This window comes from Cynocephalus volans, chromosome 2 (assembly GCF_027409185.1).
Source record: "Cynocephalus volans isolate mCynVol1 chromosome 2, mCynVol1.pri, whole genome shotgun sequence".
Classification (NCBI taxonomy): Eukaryota; Metazoa; Chordata; class Mammalia; order Dermoptera; family Cynocephalidae; genus Cynocephalus; species Cynocephalus volans.
The window spans coordinates 66,980,101-67,000,873 of record NC_084461.1 but is presented as its reverse complement, the minus strand read 5'-3'; the positions used below and the strand labels follow the sequence as shown (position 1 = coordinate 67,000,873).

General features: G+C 36.0%; 1 protein-coding gene across 1 annotated transcript in view; it reads right to left on the bottom strand.

Moving 5' to 3' along the window:
- JMY (junction mediating and regulatory protein, p53 cofactor) overlaps window positions 1-20,773 on the bottom strand; it is a 100,310-nt gene that overhangs the window by 33,658 nt on the left and 45,879 nt on the right. The window contains exons 3-6 of the mRNA XM_063085615.1: window positions 18,774-18,924; window positions 13,820-13,989; window positions 1,099-1,264; window positions 406-593 (exon numbers count right to left, since the gene is read on the bottom strand). Coding sequence (XP_062941685.1) covers window positions 406-593; window positions 1,099-1,264; window positions 13,820-13,989; window positions 18,774-18,924 — 675 coding nt within the window. The remainder of the gene's footprint in view (window positions 1-405; window positions 594-1,098; window positions 1,265-13,819; window positions 13,990-18,773; window positions 18,925-20,773) is intronic.

The window sequence follows — 20,773 nt, the reverse complement described above, 5'->3', positions numbered from 1 at the left end:
ATGTTACTGCATTATATACCCAAAAGTAATATATAAAGCACTGCTTCTAATATTTCTAAAAAGTTTGCTCTTCTAAAATCTTATTTACATTTCATTCTCCCCTAAAACCTTTTTCAATGGATAGTGCTAGAACCTGCTAAGAATTGCATTATAGATCCTGTAATCATGCTCCTCAGCAGAGTCACCTTCAGGGTGGCTGAAGATAAAGAGCACATCACCACTGGCTGTTCTAAGGCGTTAAGAGGGCGATTTTCAGAGTACCATATATAATATAATGGACTGAGTACTGAAAAAAGGTAACTCTTACTTAATTTCAAAAGCTATGCAAGTATTAATGACAAATCCAATTGGAATTATTAGGTATGGATCAAGGATGAAGTAATGAAGACAAGCAAGATTAAATACCTTTTTATTTCTGAGGTAGGCTTTCTTGGCTGAAACCCGTCCACGTCTTGCTTCCAGCTGGCGTGCTTTCTGCTGAAGTTTCTGCAGCTCTTCTCTCTGTAAGTGCACAGATGCTGCCATCTCTTCCTTCTCCAGCATGGCCTCCATGCTTTCATAAGTGTCATAGTATACTACTTCATCTCTCTTTTCTGTTACAGAATGGCAACAAGGAGTAAGTAGTTAAGACTTAGTGTGAACTGTGGAGCCAAAAAGAACAGGGTTCTAATCCATTTCCTGCTCTGTTACCTCAGGCAAAGCAATTACCTCTTGAGCTTCTTTGAAATTACAGCCCATATAGTGAATGTATGCAAAGTATTTAGCAGTGTCTGGCACATGGTAAGTGCTCAAGAAATGCTAGACACCACCACCACCCGCCCCACCCCCATAAAATTCAGAATTTTTGAAAATCCAGATTCTGGCTGAAGCAATCTTTACAAAGTAAGTATTTTTTACACAGGTAACCAAAAACAACATAAAGTAACATCGCTGAATCCATTGAACTACTTTTGTTTGACTTCAGGAGCTCCTTTAAAAGGTTTCTTTTAAGTTAAGACTTTTTTAAAAGACTGGATAGAAGACATAGCTGGCATCCACATGCATTTTCCCCATGTATTAAATCTTTTGTGGACTTATGTGGTTAAATGTACACTATACCTGATATAAGTCTTTTGATGCTTTCCAGTTGTGCTGTCAATAGTAACTCTTCACACTTCAAGATTTCAAACTGTACTTCATACAACTGAAGTTGCAGATCATAATAATCAGATTCTAACTGATCCAGTTGGGCTATGGCTTCTGTACCACCCTGCAAACTCTGCATCTGCATTGAAAATTAAAATAAAAACATTGTAGTTAGTGGGGATTTTTAAAAAATCAAGTTATGATTAGAAATTAATACTAACAGATAGGATAAATCCATGAAGCAATTGAGCTAAGAAATAAACTTGTAGGCAAGCAATTCAGACTTTTTAAAAAAACAGGAATAATCAAGTTTTATCACATGGCTGTACAAGTAGGCAAAAATGTTAAAAATAAGGTTTTTATATTATAGCTCATTCATATTTAGGGTGACAGTATATTTATTTTCCTGACATAAGTGTTAATAATGTCCCCCATTCACTCTCAAAAGTGACTGCTCAGTTATGCAGTTCCTCCTTTCATATAAGATATATGAGAACGACTGGGCCACACTCAGACAGTCACAACAGAGTGGTGAGAGCTAACTGATCCCTCACACCTGGGGCTTCGCTCTGTCCCATTGTCACAGTCTTGGCAGCTTCGTGGATCTGTGGACTAGAGAGTGAGGTGAGTGGATGTGAGGGAAACAGTACAACAGAATTGCTGTAGATGGGATAACTTGCACTACCTTGCAATCTATGGGTAATGTTCACTATCATCCTTTACGTAAATACAGGCAGAGTCCTAGACTGAACCATAAGTGCGATTCAGAAATTTCTGGGCATGGCTCATGAAGTGGTGGATGGTCTTGAAGGTTTGTTTGGCTGGCTGGTTGGTTGGTTACTGGCTCTGAAGAGAGCGAAATTTTTTGCCAGGCACCTGAAGGAAACCACTACAGGGAAAATATGCTTCAGATACTGGTTCCTAACCCTACACTTCCATAGAAATCCCATTTTGCTCTTTGGAGAAAGGGAGCTGCAAGAAGTTGAAGGAACGACTTCTCAGGAGTCTGTGAGATGTGAAGTACAAGCATAGTTCTTGGTGTGAGACAGCGTACTTCCAAGAACATTTCTTCTAAGAACATAGCACCATCTTTTGGCAGTTTAAAGGTTCATGCTTAGAAGCCCCAGGAGATCCCTGGGCAGACATCAGTGTGACCTGGGGGCACTAGCAGCACTGATGAGGAGGCCCTGGCCTCAAGTGGCTTCCCAGGGAATGACCACCAAAGGAGGAAGGGGAAGAACAGAAAGGAAAAGCAGAGAAATGTGAGCTCATGTGAGGCATCACCTGGGGCCCCAGAATACCAGGGAAATACTTGACTGGCAAACCTGGGACGGCTCAGGGCAGCAAAGACAGTGAATTCTTATTTCTGCTAAATGATTCCTTCTGTCTTATGAAGTTGGTAAAAACACGTTAGCACGTAAAAAGAGTATGTTTTAAACAAGATTCCAGTTTTTGCTTTACATTCTAGATATCCACACTTGACCAATGACTAGAATATTTTTCTCTTCATGCATAATTTCAAATGTCTTTAACAAAAATTTTGAAGTGAAAAGCAACGGTTAGTTAGGCTCTGGTCTAAATATGCCATGATATACATTTTAAAATAACCAAGTCAATTAAATACTGTGCTACTTAATAAATTTTATAGATATTTTATAAATACTAAGTTGTAAGTAATTTTATAAATAAATTATCTAAGTTGTAAGCCAGTGAGTCTGCTGCATTAGGAAAATATTTTATGACTGAAGAACAATAAATACAGAACAAACCCAAAGTGGGTTTAGTTATACCAGCTAGGGAGGGAAATAACAATATGAAATCATGCTGGTTTTGCCCTAGGTCATAAAATATAAAAATCTAGGAAATGTTTCTGCCCTGAAATTCCTAGTTTCTCTTTTTAAATTACAAACATCCCTTTTCATACTGTCTTGGGGCTTCTGTTAAGCTCTGGAGACCACAGCTCCAAGATGTATCTTACTTTGTTACCTGTACCCACACACTGTTAGCACAGCATACAAACAGGTAAAATACCTATATTAGAAGGCTCTATTCTCAAGTGAGGAAACAGTGAAGTTAAAACCTTAGCGTAAATCAGTCTATAAACCTTCATCTAAGATCAGTTTCCAAGTTCAAGCTATTAGTTCCATTTTTCACTGCTCCTTTTCTCTCCAGCTGGGAGTAACCATTTATCTGCCACATTCATGATGCTGTGCCCTCCCCTAGGAATCTCTTATGTTTTTCTCTCCTGTCCAAACCTGTGGCTAAGGAAGCGGAAAGCCCCATTACATGCCTGCCTCAACTGCACGTAGAACAGTACTCTGACCTCTGCCTAGAGCCATGTACCTTAAAGACTTGTGAGATGCATACTGCTACCAGGATACAGCCACTATTAATTATCAAACTGAGAAAGGAAGTGGGTATTCTCTTACAAGCAGTGACCTCACCCCAATTTTCTGGTTCAGTGAGTTCTACCCAGAGCAAGAATTCAGATATGCATTTGTCTAGGGCTGAGTTGTAAGGAAGGACAAAACCTCATCAGGGGCAGTTGAGTAGAAAGGAATCTGTTAAATCCCAGCCCCACAGAGAACAACAATAGGGCAGAGTGGGCCTTGGGAAAAGCTGAAGGGTTGTAGGATCAGACTACACAGGACTTTTATGGGTTAAGCTAAGGAGAAAGGGATGACAAGGGTCAGAGAAATCTAGGAGGGCAAAACGGTACTCTGAAGTTTATGTAAACTTCAACATGGAGGTAAAATCCTCACTAAGGCATGATGAGGTATGGGATGGGCACCCTGCTCCAAATCTCCTCCACATAATGCCTGAAATTTAAAGACTGATTCTTCCGATCCTCAGCTGACAGCCACAGAACTAAAAGGGAATCCAGAATGGAAAGGGAACTAATTCCATACAATGGAGCAACACAGAGAAGATGGGTGTCATGAGGGTCTTTGTTATACCTGGGGGGCAGTTCTTCCCTGGGCAACACAGAAGCCCAGTAAGTAGTGCTGAAATGAAAACTTGGCTACCATAAATTACACTCAGTGTAACTTTCACCCTCCTAAACAAACACACTTTAGATATCAGGATATCAGGACACCAAACCAAACTGTGACTTCCCATGTGACCAGATAATGACTAGCAAAGCTGGAGCTAGACCCAGTTCTTCCAATTCCTACATAAGAGTGCTGTTTCCACTAGATAAAATTAGGGAGTACCATTCCAAAAATATGCAAAAGGAACCAAGTGTCTTTACAGTAAATCTAGTAAGGAAATGAAGTACCAAGTCGCATCCCCACATCCACATAAGTACAATATATACTGCTGCCTAGCCAGTTAGCTCAGTTGGTGAGAGCACAACTTTGAAACACCAAGGCCAAGGGTTTGGATCCCTGCATCAGCCAGCTGACAAAAAATAAGGGGAAAAAACAACACACACATTACACACACATTACACACACACAAATGTATATATCCTGCTGACTTCACAATCATTCTCACCATGTGTAACAATGATACAGTCATTTTCATACAGACCTATTTTGACTGTATTATATCATGAAACCAGACAGAAAGCAAATTATACAAAGTAATGATGTCATGTACTGCCTTTCATCCTACTATGCTCAAAAACTTCTACTGACATGAGAGGAGCTATGAAAAAACAGACCTATTTGTGGGTGGAATCATTCATTCAACACTCACTCACTGAGTACCCACCATTGCTGGAGTTACAGAGAATACGGCAATAAACAAGAAACAAAGTGAGGTGAATTCAAAAAGAAGTGTAAAAACCATGGACGGCATAACAGAAATAACATTAAGGGCAATTTCTCAATCAAGACTAGCCCTTTTACGTGGAAAAGGTGGTAAAAACATGAGAGTTAGTACCAGACAAGCTTGAGTATAAATACAGGTTCCACCAATAACTGTGGCACAAATACGGCTAATACATGTTGGCAGACTTATCTGATTTCTTAATTCTTGGAAAACTGAAAATTTTCATAATTTCTTTGGTGCCAAACCCAAACTCACAATCCATTTGTAGAAAAACATCATCTTGTGAGACTATTTACAGTCCTTAGTTATTCTATTTAATGTAAATATCTAAATGTTTCATTACTGGAATAACACTTGTCTGAAGTTACATGCACTATGCTATATTACCTTTCTAAAATCTAAAAAACTCGAAATAGTGAAACATATCTGGCCTCCAGAATTTCAGATAATGGCTTATGGGCTTGTGGCGTAATGGGTTATGTTTGAGAATTTAATGCGATAACACGCACATAAAAAGCACTAAACCTAAAACATTTAAAACTTTCCACATACTTTTTCGTAACAGCTGCCAAAATATAATTTAGAGGGTGAAAACAGAGTTTAATTACTATAAATTAATACCTTTAGAGTGGAACCTAGCTTTTTGTACTTAAGAGACTTTAGATCTCTAATGTGCAGATATGGAACAAGCTGCTTATTGACAAATAAATTTAAAACAAAAAACCAGTCTCTCTGCCTACACAAGTATCTCAGCTTCCCCACCTCTGCTCAGGCTGTGTGTCCACCACAAAGCTCCCTGCTGTTGGAATTTTTTGGCAAGGCCCACACGAAATGCCACATCATCTTAATAGCATCCTTTGGTGAGCCCTAAAAATGTTTCTTAACACAAGCAAAAATGGGAATTATATATTTCTCTTCATTGTATTCCCTTCTGTGATACTTACACAACACCTAATATAGAATTAGAGTAATAATAGCTAAAATTTATTTAGTTCTTACTGTACACCAGGCACTATGCAAAATGCCTTATACACCTTAACTCATGGAATGATAACACCCCTATAGGGTATGTATTATTTACATTTTATAAAGAGGTTAAATTCACTCAAGGTTACATAAGGAGTATGTCTGCGGAACTGGGATCCATAGAGTTGCTCTGCTCACTATGGTAGCCACTAGCCACATGTAACTACTTAAATTTAATTAAAAATACTGTTCCTCTATTAAGTAAGCTTCATTTCAAGAGCTCATTAGCTACACGTGGTTGGAAACTTCCCTACTGGAGAATGCAAATACAGAACATTCTTATCATTGCAGGACATTCTGTGGGACAGCACTATCTATCTATACTCTAAGCCTATAATCACTATAGTATACAATCAATGCTCAAAAAATATTTGATGAATTAAAATAAAACTGAAATAGAAGAATATAACCTTAATTAATCATAATTTAGCTGTATGCTTTTTAGGAGAAAGACAAAATTATGCAACGTAAATTAGCCTGAGGACTGATATACTGTATACATAGCTCAATATCTTAGCAGTTTATGTTCACAGAAATGATCAAGGAATATATTTGGACGGGGAATGGTTAAAATCCTCTTCCAGAGAAAGAAAGCACACCGATATATTTTTAAAACCTTCAATCACAAGGGCTGGAAACCACAGAGTTTTCCGGCTAATCCCCAATTAGCCAGAAGATAGAAGTCTACTAATTAATTGAGATGCAACTATGTTTTCTATGATTTGTTTCACGATGGGGTCTTAATTTTACTTTCTTCTATTTCAATTAATAACTGTACAGAAAATCTCCTTATTTCAATGTAATCTTTATTTTAATAACATTTCAAGCATATATCCTACTCCTAATACAGTGTGATTAGGAAAGAGTACAAAATACACTCTGTGTATGTATTTTAATCTTGTCCAAAGGTTTGAAATTGAAAAAAAAAAGTATGCTATACTTGATGTAACCTGGATTAACAATACATCTGAAAGTAAATATTTACTTGCATAGTCAGACTGTACTATTATTTTTGAATCTGGATGGGGGATTGTATTATTTAAAGTGTGGAATAAAGTAGCTACAACTAACTAAACACATGCTGGATTCTTTCAAAGGTACTTGACTAAAAAGGCACTAATATTTTCACCAGTTTTGATGGGAAAATCCGAACATTAGGGGTCAATCTGGTGTCACAGGTTCATATGCAGATGATTTCGGAACCTACCAAAATTGTGTGCTAAACTTTGTGAATATGACTGTGAGTACAGGATTCATAGCTGTCAGATTCTTAAAGGGGCAGGAATCTATAACCTAGAAAGGGTAAGAACAACTACAATCAAGACTTATGAACAGTTAAAAAAGGGTATAAATTAAAGTGAATAGTACTTATTCCTAATGTAGTTAAAAATTTTTAAGCCAAATAGAATTTTGCTTGCCTAGGCGATTTTTAATATTTCAGCATTAATTTAGAAAACTTATTTCAAGTTGAGCATTATACTCATGGCAAATATTCCAAAATATTTTAAACTTAATTCCAATTCCAATTTTTAAAGTGTTTCTATTTTAACACATCAGAAAGAACTTTTTTATTTTTAAAATAACCTAAAGTCTCCCCATAATTTAAATCACAGGGTAGCACTGTATGCAAAGCCTTTACTGGCAAAGCATTTGCCTGGGATGGGCTTAATAATTCACATTTTCTCTGTTTCTCATGAGTAATGTGGGCAGGTTAAATTAATGCTAATAAAACCAGCTCAGTACATCACCACAGATATATATAAAAAGCACAATACCTACGTTATATACACAACAAGCATAAACCTGGCATGAATGACTAACTGGCAGTTTTAACAAATCCTTTGAAGAATTCAAACAGACTATTAGAGTAATGTGATGGCCCCAGGAAAAATGACCACACAGATAATCATCTCAAACTCTCAAGGCCCATTTCAGTCTCATTCTTCCTCTACCACCCTAGACCAATTCCAGCAAGATCAAAGCTCTTCCAATAGCTAGTAGTCAGAAATCTTACGCTCAGCAGCTCTTTTAGGCACCCTAAATTGCCAAACAACTCAATGTCAGCCAGATTAGAACAACAAAGCTAGTCAACGTGATGAAGACACAGGTAGTACTCTACTTCAGAGATAATAAAAGGCTATGATTTAAACTTTAAAAGTTTAGAATTTAAGAAATTCCAGAGGTAGTAACATGAGGGAGCAAGCAAATTAGAAAAGGAGGCTACAGTACAAATGCCTTAGGGGAACACAAGATGGGGCTGAAATCCTTGTAATGAGATTGCTAACATAAAGTGTAAAAAATTTCCAAGATAAGCCAAATTCCAATTTTACCTTCTAAAAGTAGCAAATAAGAAAATGTAACAGTAACACCAAGGTGAAGGGTTTGGATCCCCATATCCACCAGCCGCAAAAAAAAGAAAAAAAGAAAAAAGAAAATGCAAGAGGAAAATAAAACCATGATTTAAAAACCATTAACAAGGGCTGGCTGGTTGGCTCAGCTGGTTAGAGCATGGCCTTGGAACACAGAAAAACCATTAACAAAAAGATTTATTTCTAGATCACAGGTATGAAACCTTATAGGTTACCTCATATACTATTTTTCAAACAACAGTACATAAGCAAAGGCACTTTTATTTTATTTTTTTTTAATTTTATTTTGTCAATATACATTGTGGCTGATTATTGCTCCCCATCACCAACACCTCCCTCCCTCCCCCCTCCCCCCCACCAATGTCCCCTCTGTTTGCTTGTCGTATCAACTTCAAGTAATTGTGGTTGTTATATCTTCTTCCCCCCCCCGTTTTTTTTTTGTGTGTGTGTGTGTGTGTGAATTTATATATTAATTTTTAGCTCCCACCAATAAGTGAGAACATGTGGTATTTCTCTTTCTGTGCCTGACTTGTTTCACTTAATATAATTCTCTCAAGGTCCATCCATGTTGTTGCAAATGGCAGTATTTCATTCGTTTTTATAGCTGAGTAGTATTCCATTGTGTAGATGTACCACATTTTCCGTATCCACTCATCCGATGATGGACATTTGGGCTGGTTCCAACTCTTGGCTATTGTAAAGAGTGCTGCAATGAACATTGGGGAACAGGTATACCTCTGACTTGATGATTTCCATTCCTCTGGGTATATTCCCAGCAGTGGGATAGCTGGGTCGTATGGTAGATCTATCTGCAATTGTTTGAGGAACCTCCATACCATTTTCCATAGAGGCTGCACCATTTTGCAGTCCCACCAACAATGTATGAGAGTTCCTTTTTCTCCGCAACCTCGCCAGCATTTATCGTTCAGAGTCTCTTGGATTTTAGCCATCCTAACTGGGATTAGATGGTATCTCAGTGTGGTTTTGATTTGCATTTCCCAGATGCTGAGTGGTGTTGAGCATTTTTTCATATGTCTGTTGGCCATTTGTATATCTTCCTTAGAGAAATGCCTACTTAGCTCTTTTGCCCATTTTTTAATTGGGTTGCTTGTTTTCTTTTTGCAAAGTTGTTTGAGTTCCTTATATATTCTGGATATTAATCCTTTGTCAGATGTATATTTTGCAAATATTTTCTCCCACTCTGTTGGTTGTCTTTTAACTCTGTTAATTGTTTCTTTTGCTGTGCAGAAGCTTTTTAGTTTGATATAATCCCATTTGTTTATTTTTCCTTTGGTTGCCCGTGCTTTTGGGGTCGTATTCATGAAGTCTGTGTCCAGTCCTATTTCCTGAAGTGTTTCTCCTATGTTTTCTTTAAGAAGTTTTATTGTTTCAGGGTGTATATTTAAATCCTTAATCCATTTTGAGTTGATTTTAGTATACGGTGAGAGGTATGGATCTAGCTTCATTCTCCTGCATATGGATATCCAGTTATCCCAGCACCATTTGCTGAAGAGGCAGTCCCTTCCCCAGTGAATAGGCTTGGTGCCTTGGTCAAAGATCAGATGGCAGTAAGTGTGTGGGTTGATTTCTGGATTCTCTATTCTATTCCATTGATCAGTGTGTCTGTTTTTATGCCAGTACCATACTGTTTTGGTTATTATAGCTTTGTAGTATAGCTTAAAGTCAGGTAGTGTTATGCCTCCAGCTTTATTTTTTTTTGCTCAGCATTGCTTTGGCTACGCGTGGTCTTTTATTGTTCCATATAAATGTCTGGATAGTTCTTTCCATTTCTGAGAAAAATGTCTTTGGAATTTTGATGGGGATTGCATTGAATTTGTATATCACTTTGGGTAGTATGGACATTTTCACTATGTTGATTCTTCCAATCCAAGAGCATGGGATATCTTTCCATCTTCTTGTATCCTCTCTAATTTCTCAGCAGTGGTTTGTAGTTCTCATTATAGAGATTTTTCACCTCCTTGGTTAACTCAATTCCTAAGTATTTTATTTTTTTGGTGGCTATTGTAAATGGGCAGGCTTTCTTGATTTCTCGTTCTGCATGTTCACTATTGGAGAAAAGAAATGCTACTGATTTTTGTGTGTTGATTTTGTATCCTGCTACTGTGCTGAAATCATTTATCAATTCCAAGAGTTTTTTTGTAGAGGTTTTAGGCTGTTCTATATATAGGATCATGTCATCTGCAAACAGGGACAGTTTGACTTCATCTTTTCCAATCTGGATGCCCTTTATTTCCTTCTCTTCTCCGATTGCTCTGGCTAGTACTTCCAACACTATGTTGAATAGGAGTGGTGAGAGTGGGCATCCTTGTCTAGTTCCTGTTCTTAAAGGAAAAGCTTTCAGCTTTTCCCTATTCAGGATGATATTGGCAGTGGGTTTGGCATATATGGCTTTAATTATGTTGAGATACTTTCCCTCTATACCTAACTTATAGAGGGTCTTTGTCATGAATGAGTGCTGAACTTTATCAAATGCTTTTTCAGCATCTATAGAGATGATCATATGGTCCTTGTGTTTGACTTTATTAATATGGTGTATCACATTTATTGATTTGCGTATGTTGAACCAACCTTGCATCCCTGGGATGAATCCCACTTGATCGTGGTGAATAATTTTATGTATGTGTTGCTGTATTCTGTTTGCTAGTATTTTAGTGAGGATTTTTGCATCTATATTCATCAAGGATATTGGCCTGTAGTTTTCTTTTTTGGTTATATCTTTACCTGGTTTTGGTATCAGGATGATGTTTGCTTCATAGAATGAGTTTGGGAGATTTGCGTCTGTTTCAATCTTTTGGAATAGTTTGTAAAGAATCGGTGTCAATTCCTCTTTGAATGTTTGGTAAAATTCTGCTGTGAATCCATCTGGTCCTGGGCTTTTCTTTGTTGGGAGCCTTCTGATAACAGCTTCAATCTCCTTTATTGTTATTGGTCTGTTCAAATTTTCTACATCTTCATGGTTCAGTTTTGGGAGCTTGTGTGTGTCCAGAAATTTATCCATTTCCTCCAGATTTTCAAATTTGTTGGCGTATAGTTGTTTATAGTAGTCTCGAATGATTCCTTGTATTTCAGATGAATCAGTTGTAATATCGCCGCAAAGGCACTTTTAAAATGTCAATGAGGACCATCTTGGTATACATCCTAAGCCAAAAAATGTTTCATGAAGCAATGTATTTTATATAAAGCTGTATTAATAAACGTGGAGATGCAAGTTTATTCTTTTCTAGAGTTTAAAATGTGCTTTCACAAATATATGTTCACTGTTTTAAAGCCAGTATGGACTGTCCAACCCAAAGAACAGGTGTAAGTATTTGCAAATCATATGGCAGATAATAAGGCATCTAGAATATATAAAGAACTCTTATAAATCAATAATAGAAAGACATATAATCAAGTTAAAAAAGGAGCAAAGGATCCGAATAGACACTTCTCCCAAGAACATATTTAAGTTGCCAATAAGCACATGAAATGATATGCAACATCACTGCCATCAGGGAAATACAAATCAAAACCACAGAGAGATACCACTTCACACCCACTGGGACAGCTATAACCAAAAAGACAGTGAGAAGTATTGGTAGAGATGTAGCAAAGGCTGTGGAGAAAATTCTAACCCTCATACACTACTGATGGGAATGTAAAATGTTAACACTACTTTGGAAAATAGTTTGGCAGGGTCTCAAGAGGTTAAACAATTCCACTCCTAGGTATACACCAAGAGAAATGAAAACATCATGTTTATGTAAAAATTTGTACATGAATATTCCTGGCATTATTATTCATAATAGCTCCAAAACTAGAAATAACCCAGATGTTCATCATCTGATGAGCTGATAAAATGTGATATAATCATACAATGGAATATCCTTTAGCAATAAAACAAAATTAAGTACTGACGCATGCTACAACACAGGTGAACCTTGAAGACATTATGCTAGGTGAAAAAAAAAAGTCAAAATGACTACATGATTCCATTTATATGAAATGTCCAGAACAGCAAATCTACAGAGACAGAAAGTAGCTTAGTGGTTACCTAGGGTGAGAGGTGAGGGTTCTTCAAGAACCATAGTCCCTTAACAAAAAAAGGGTGACTTTAGGAAGAGCTGGTATGGGGAAATGAAGGAGTTTGGTTTTGGAAATATTCTGCATAGGCTATGTTGGCAAAAAAGGTAACCTCATTTTTTTAAGTAGCTTAATAAAATAATGTATGCTACAATAAACTTAGTTACCTCAAGTAAGGTAAAAAATGGATAAATAAAAGTGAGGGGAAACACCCCAAAATTTGATAATTCAAACACTTTTTTGTATTTGAAATATGTATTTTAACTCTTTATAAAAGGCATAGACTGAATAATATCTACACAATCAAGTCTTATTATATGCCATCCAGAACACCCTCTTAGATTCGTTTCTCATGCTAACTTTAGTCTTCATTCACCACTAAAACTGTATATTTTCCTTATTTTAAAAAACACTGTGTTCCTAGATCCTAATATCTACTTCTTCCAATACCTACAAAAACTACCAGCTGATGACCAACATACATATTTTTCATTAAAAAGCAATCTGTTCTGGAACTGGCTGGTTAGCTCAGTTGGCTGGAGTGTGGTGTTGATAACCAAGGTCAAGGGTTCAGATCCCCATACTGGCCAGTCACCAAAAAGCAATCTGTTCATGCCCAGTTTAATCATCAATAATAACACTTTTAAAATAATGGTATAGGAGATAAAGAAAGACAGTGTACACCTAACAGTTTTAATACTTTGAAAGCATGACTTGGGCACCAATGGTATAATTCAGCGCTGTATTGAGCACTATGAGGAATATTAAAAGGATGAACAAGATGAAAATGAAAAAAGTGGTTTAAAGTAGCATCTCAGATATGCTTTGATTAGCAACTCTTTTCAAAGAGTTCTAACACTACTGCTAGCTTAAATAATCTCCCATAGGAACAAAACACTTCAACACCATCTTTCTAAGTTTTCTCTCTTTTTTTTTTTATATCCATGGATAGGTCTTAATGAAGCATAGTCAAGAAAATTGAAATTCTACTAACCGTGTTTTGTTCCAGTAAGAGTAAAATGGGAAGTTCCAAAAGGTAACGGTATGAACATGATACAATCAATTCTAACAAAATGCCACTGCCTTATAATTTTTACTAAATTTCTCTGTGTAGTGAAACTTTCTTAATAATTGCTAGAAAGATTTAAGGTTTACAGTACAAAATAACTGTAAAGCAGCTATGAAGTTCTGATGTCAGCCTCTTTTTGTTTCAACAGTGCTCTGCTGCCTACTATTACGCCTGGGCTGCTGTGAAATACTCCATGTGTCTAATTCTTCTATTAGTGGCAACTCAAGTCACAGGCCTTAGCATAAGTGTTATTAACTCATGGAGACAGCACAAAATTAGAACAATGATTAGAAAATCAGAACAACATCAGTCTGGTACAAAGATAAAAATGGCATACCTTATCTTATTTTGAATTTATATATTTTTCTCTTACCTCTTCTTTTAATGCATGTTTTCTCTGTTCCAAACAGATCTCTTTAGCTCGCATCATCTGCAAAGTCTCCTTAGAAACTGCATACTGGAGTTTTTCCATACGTTCAGCAGCTGCTGCCCATGACGCTTTACCAAATTTCTTCTGATCTGCTCGCATTCGATCATACACAGCTGTTAATAACAATTTTTAAAGATACATCAAGTTATAAAACAACTTGATGCTAAAGAATTGGAAAATCTTAGATTTCACTGACAACACACTTAAAGAGAAATACACAAATATTACCCCTGTGATAAATTACCTGTAACAACTCTAAAACACAATTCAACAATATCTTAGATTCTCAAATCATCCTCAGAAATAACATTCTGCAGATGAAACTGAGTTGTTAGATTAATTTTTTAAAAACTTTTAAGAATAGTTATTAAATTTCAAAGCATCTATAAAGCTTTATTCTGTCGTCATGCTTCCTCTGGATATGTTAGCTGAAATGACAGCCATAATAATTCAAGATTATTTAAAATTATTTAAATCCATGTTCTAAATTTTATCATTCTGAATCTTCCAAAAATACTGTAATAACATGAAGTGGGTGAAAATAAATCCTAGATGCTAGAATGGAGCTCTTTCTGAGAAGGTTAGAGTAGAGTGGTACATATAATTCCCAAAGAAGATACAGCCCTCTCCCACTCCCCCCCAAAAAAGACAAAAAACCTTTTTAGTCTGTCATAATATAGGCCTAGTTCAAAATATAAGCTTGACAGTCCAACAGCTAACATCTTCCAGTTAAAGAAGTTTAACTGCTGATAGTAGCATCACGTGGTAGTGGCTCATCCTGGGTCTTTATGCGATTAACCCAACCATCCTTATGCCCAACCATATTGTAATGAGCTACAGAGACTTTAATTATCACAAAAGAATAGGCAATTTAGTAAATACTGAACATAATCGTTTAAGTCAGGACATATTCACTGGTAGTTACTTTTACATGTTCAGAAGTAAGTGATAAATAATTTTGTACTGCTACTATGAACTAACCAAGTTTTGCAAGGAAATATAGTTTAGAATACTATTCCTAGCCTCAGTATTTTGTGAAAGCTTTAAGAGTAATACATGTACATATTTAAAAATTAAAACTGTACAGACAGTTCCTTATGCTCCACTCTCCCCCTAGACCCCTAGTGCCAATGCCCAGATGCAACTAACTTTTAACCACTTCTGGTGGTTACCTCCATACCAAAATATTGCTCGTTTTTGATTTACAGTATTTAAAAATCATCTGTTCACAAGCGAACAGAAATGAGGTTGGTAGGAGGGAGGGGGGAGAGAGAGGAGGGAGGGAGGGGGGAGAGAGAGGAGGGAGGGAGGGAGGGGGGAGAGAGAGGAGGGAGGGGGGGGGAGAGAGAGGAGGGAGGGGGGGGAGAGAGAGGAGGGAGGGAGGTTTGGGTAATGGGCCACAATAAACAACCACATTGTATATTGACAAAATAAAATTAAATTAAAAAAAATAAAAATCATCTGTTCAGTCTCTATTACGACAGATGAGGAATTTCCTTACTTAGAACCTCTACTCCCAACATATAGTTACATCACTTCCTTTCAGGCTTCTGGGGTTTTTATGTGTGTGTGTGGCCTTTAAATGCTAAAAATAAGATAATGTTTTCAATTCATAATCTCTTTGAACCTCAATTTTAGGATTTTTAATAAATAAAATTTGCTCGTTTGTTGAATATCAACTATGTTTCTTTCTGCCATTTTAAATTTCTGCCCACCTCTTAAAACTGTATTATAATATTAATGTAACTATAAGATCAATATAGTAGTGTAAAGTAAGGGGGAAAAAACAGCAAGGGAATTGGATTTAGATAACTTTAAGTTAAAATACCAGTTCCACCCATAACTGATGTGTAACTTCTGGCAAGAAACTTAACCATTCCTGGGCTCAATTCCCTTGACTAAAAAGAATAAGGAAATATAATACCTAACCGGAGGGCTGTTGTGGCTTGAGAGAGAATGACAGATATCCAAACATCTTTCCCACTTCATATGGCAACATTAATCCAACTGATGTTCTATTATTTCATTTATCTCTCATGTACACACCACCACAATCAGTAATATTTACTTGATGTTATATTATTTTTCAAAGCACTTTTCCGTGTTTTATCTCTGTTTATCTGCCCGGCAATCCTACAGAATATGCAAAGTATGCACTATCAACACCTGTATAGATATGATAACTGGGAAGTTTTAGTAACCTCAAGCAAGGCTATATACCTATAGTAGTACCCAAGTTTTTTAAATCCCTCGTGTACTACCACTACCATCTTTACCTGAACCTATCAAACATTCAGCATACTCACAATAATTAGGAGCCCTTTCTCTTGTTCCCCACTTCAGGACCATGTCTGGAGAGCAGCTCTCTATTCTAATTCATTCTCAGGTTGTTACCTACAATACTAGCTATTCAATAGTTTGTCTTCCAACATCTTTGGATGAAACATATTCTTACACTTAATTGTTCACTTCGCTTAGAATTATTTCTAAACAGTTCAGGAATATGAAGGTAATGAAAATTACTTGTGAATGTGGAATGTTTGAAATACCCGTAGAACAGTTCTTCTCTTCCTTTGATGGCAAGAATAAAGATTCTTGCTAAGATGACTGTTCATATTATCAAGATAACAATGCCGTTATTGCAGTAAAAGATAATCATTATTTGTTTTGTTTTGTTTTAAAAAAAAAAGCTCTGAAGTCAATAGAGTCCTGGTGTTTACAAAGTATCGTGTTAAATCTATTTTAAAAACCTAATGTTCTAATACATTATATATACAAGGGTACATTGAAAAGACTAGAAAATTTAAATTAAAATACAAATCCTTCTATGAACTTTTTGAAATACCCTCATACTCATCAGAAACAGGCCCATTTAAGGTGTTTTTAAAAGCTAAGCAGTAAGATATCAAAATAAGGTTACACCTGGCTTTGTATAAGGAAGGAAATTAAAAGGCCTGTTTTACTCCTCTTCTAAAAAGACAAAGTAAAAAGTTACCCGCCGATTGGAAACACAAAGGACGCTATTATGCTCAGAAGCCTAAAGCCATAGAGACTTTCTCTCTGCTTCTCTTACATGGGAGGACAGAAACATGCTCAGAAAAGGAAAATTAAGAAGCCAAGCAAACTAATTATATTTCCTTACTCAGGCTCAAAGTCTTCTTGCTAGGATAAAGTCACTAGAACTGAGAAATAATGAAGTCTTAAAGGACTCTGACGAAGCATGTGGAACCCTAGAATGATTCTCATCACACAGAAAAACAATTTACCTGAAATTGGAGAAGCAAATTGTAAATAAGAGCACTAATCTAAATTATTTCTACAGAGTCAGAACTATGAACTATGTATGAATATGTACAGACAAAATCATTACACTTTTGTAATAAACCATGTGTAGAGAAAAAAATTGAGAGATGCACAGAATGTTTGGGTATGGCTGGAGGGATTACAGATGTGAGGTTTTTTCCCCTCTAACATTCTAAATTTTCTATAATGGTTATAATATTTTTAAACCACAATAAAATGAGTGTTTTTTTTATACTTTAGAGAAGACTAAATCTAGAAAGCAGGTTTTTTTTTTTTTTTCCTTTCTTCTTAAAGATGACCGGTAAGGGGATCTTAACCCTTGACTTGGTGTTGTCAGCACCACGCTCACCCAGTGAGCTAACCGGCCATCCCTATATGGGATCCGAACCCGTGGCCTTAGTGTTATCAGCACCACACTCACCCGAGTGAGCCACGGCCCGGCCCCTAGAAAGCAGATTCTAAACAAAGTTTAAGTATATAGTTACAAACACGATTTACAGTAAGAAAAGGCATCTTTAAAGTTATTTAAAAGGTACTATTCTTAATATAACATACTGTTTTTCTTTTTAACTTTAACTTTATAAGAAACCGTAAAATAATTTGCCAGAGTGACTGTACAATTTTGCATTTCCATCAGCAATGCAGGATAAATGCCAGTTACTCTGCATCCTCACCAGCACTTGGTACCGTTAGTATTTTTTATTTTAGCCATTCTAATAAGAGTGCAATGGTATCTTGTTTTGGTTTTAATTTGCATTTCATTAATGACTAATGATGCTGAACTTCTTTTCCTGTGCTTATTTGCCACCTTTATCCTCTATTGAACTGTCTTTCAAGTCTTTTTCCCATCTTTTAACTGGGTTGCTTTCTTATTGTTGAGGTGAAAGTTCTTTATATATCCTGGACCGAAGTCCTTAGTCAGATATGCGGCTTGCAAATATTTTCTCTCAAATATTCTCTTGTCTTTTCACTCTCTTGACAGTGTCTGCTAGAGTAAAAGTTTTTAACTTTGATGAAATCCATTCTGTCAAGTTTTTTATTTACAGCTTGGGCTCTTTATCACTTTTTCTTTCACACTTTATATTTCTGGTGTCATTGCTAAGAACTCTGCCTAATTATTTCATATAGATTTATGTAACTCTAAGAAACAGATTTTTCTCATGTTTTCTTCTGGAAGTTTTATGGTTTTACATTCTACATTTAGGTCTATGATCCATTTTGAATTCATCTTCATATAAGGTGTGAGGTTTAGGTCGGAGTTCATTTTTCTGTATAGAGATGGCCAATTGTTCCAACACCATTTGTTGTTTCTCCATTGACTTGCCTTATCAAAGATTAAATGGTCATATTTGTGTGAATCTATTTCTGAACTCTCTATTCTCTTCCACTGGTTTAAAGGAAGTGTATATGTTTACATATATGCCTAGAAAACACTAAAAGACCATACCTTAAATTTGCTACTAGTGGTCTTCTCTAACTACTAGGATTATGAGTATACATCTTTACATACTCTTCTATAACTATTCCGAACATAAAACACTAACCACTCATTTTCAAAAATACCTAACAAGGATAATTTTACTGGTAAACTTACCTTTTTGAGCTTTAGCTGTTATTTCAAAATACTTGACAGTAAGATCTTGAATAGACAGTACAGCCATGTGAGCTTTCCGCTGCCAATCAGCATCTTCTTTTTGTAGACTCTCAATTCTTCTGGGTCCCAGATAATCATTCTCCATGGAAATCTTTGGAGAGAAAAAGGAAAAATTATGAAGTTCATTTTTCTTTCTTTCTTTTACTCATACCTCAAACACTTACTGAATGTTTATATGCCAGGCATCATGCATGGTAGTAAAACAAAGAATAATACTTGTTTTTCCTTGCTCTAGAAGAGAAGCTATTAATTTATAAAACAAGTTAATTAATAATGATTCTGAAGATATCTGACACACAGAAATCTGTTCCCCATTCCTCCCTCTCTACTTGCTTCCACCTTCCCCTTACTCTACATGTAAGTGAAGGATATATACCAAAATGTTAAAACTGATTACTTTTAGATGTTGAGATAATGAGTAATTTATTTCCTCCTTTATGATAACTTTATTGCCAGGTTAAATAAAATGCTTATTTAAAATATTTATTTATTTAACTGCCACTAAATAAATAAAATTGAAAACTCAGATTTTAAGATTGATAATATATAGAAATCAGCCCATGGGCATACTGAAAAGACTCTGGGTAAAAATAACAGAAAAAACTAGCTATGTACTACTTACAAAATTCACAACTAAAACAAAAGAACAAAGAAAAGCTGAGAAATAATGAACAAGGACACATGTGAATGCCAAAACAAAATTCACAGAAGTAACAACATTAATATAAAAGTATATTTCAAAGCACTACACAGGTATGTTTTAACATGGAAGAAAGGTGCAATACAGCACAAACAGCAATGGACCACTTGTACACACAATCCTGCTTCACCATATAGAGAAAAGACTGTTAAAAGTTAAATGAGAAGTTGTTAACACCATTTTCAGGATAATTAAAAAAAAAAAAAATATCCCAGAAAAATGTTAACCCATCCATGGCACACTTAAAACAACACTGGTCAAGTATCACTAAGCAACTAAAAAATTTGTACTGAATTTTAGAAGTATAAACAATGCAAGCCATATTCTCTAAACAATGCAATAAGTAGAAATTAAAACAACAGTCTAAAACCAAAAGAAAATTTTAATCACCTTCAATTTAACATGCATAAGCCAGAGGAAGCCAACATTAGTCCTGAAGCAACAATATACTACTCCTTAAGCAAAGAGAATGTTTCTTCAAAAAGTAAACAAAGGAGTACCATATTTCAAAGGTAGGAAGAGCAAGTATTTAATTTTGCATGTGTTAAGTTTGACTTTGCAGAGGTCACACAGGCAGAGACATAAATTTGAGTATCCTTGACCCATAGAGGATAATTAAAGCCATGAGAGTAAATTAAGTCACCTCAGAAAGAGAAAAAGGCTCATGAATGAGCCCTGATGAATTCTGACATTCTAAGTTGGGTGAAGAAGAGCCCACAGAAACCAAGCCAGAGAACAGGGAATCACAGAAGTAGCAAGATTCAAAGGAGGAGAAAGTAACCTTATCACACACCACTTAGCGGTTGAACAGAATGATGACTAGTATCCATGGGCCTAACAGCATGACTATGGCTGAACTTAGCACCAATTCTGGAGTAACAGGCAAACTCCCTTTGCCTATTCCTCCCATCACATCTTCGGATCTCAGCTCAATTACTGGTTCGTGGAATCCTCCCTTGACTCTCCACTGTAAACTCTTCAGTGCAGCACCTTTCCTACACACCACTTATCACAATCATACTTTATTTTGTAAACTTGTAAATACTGACTGCTTCCCATTAGAGAAGAGGCACATGAGTGTTTTGTTTTCCACTAGCATACTGCCTATCATAAACTAGGCAATCTAAATATTTCCTGAATGATTGAAATGAATAAAAAAAATTATAACTTTCATATATTTTTTCAATGAGAAGAGAGAAATGTAGACAATATGTATAAATAAATATTCTTCTAAGAAATA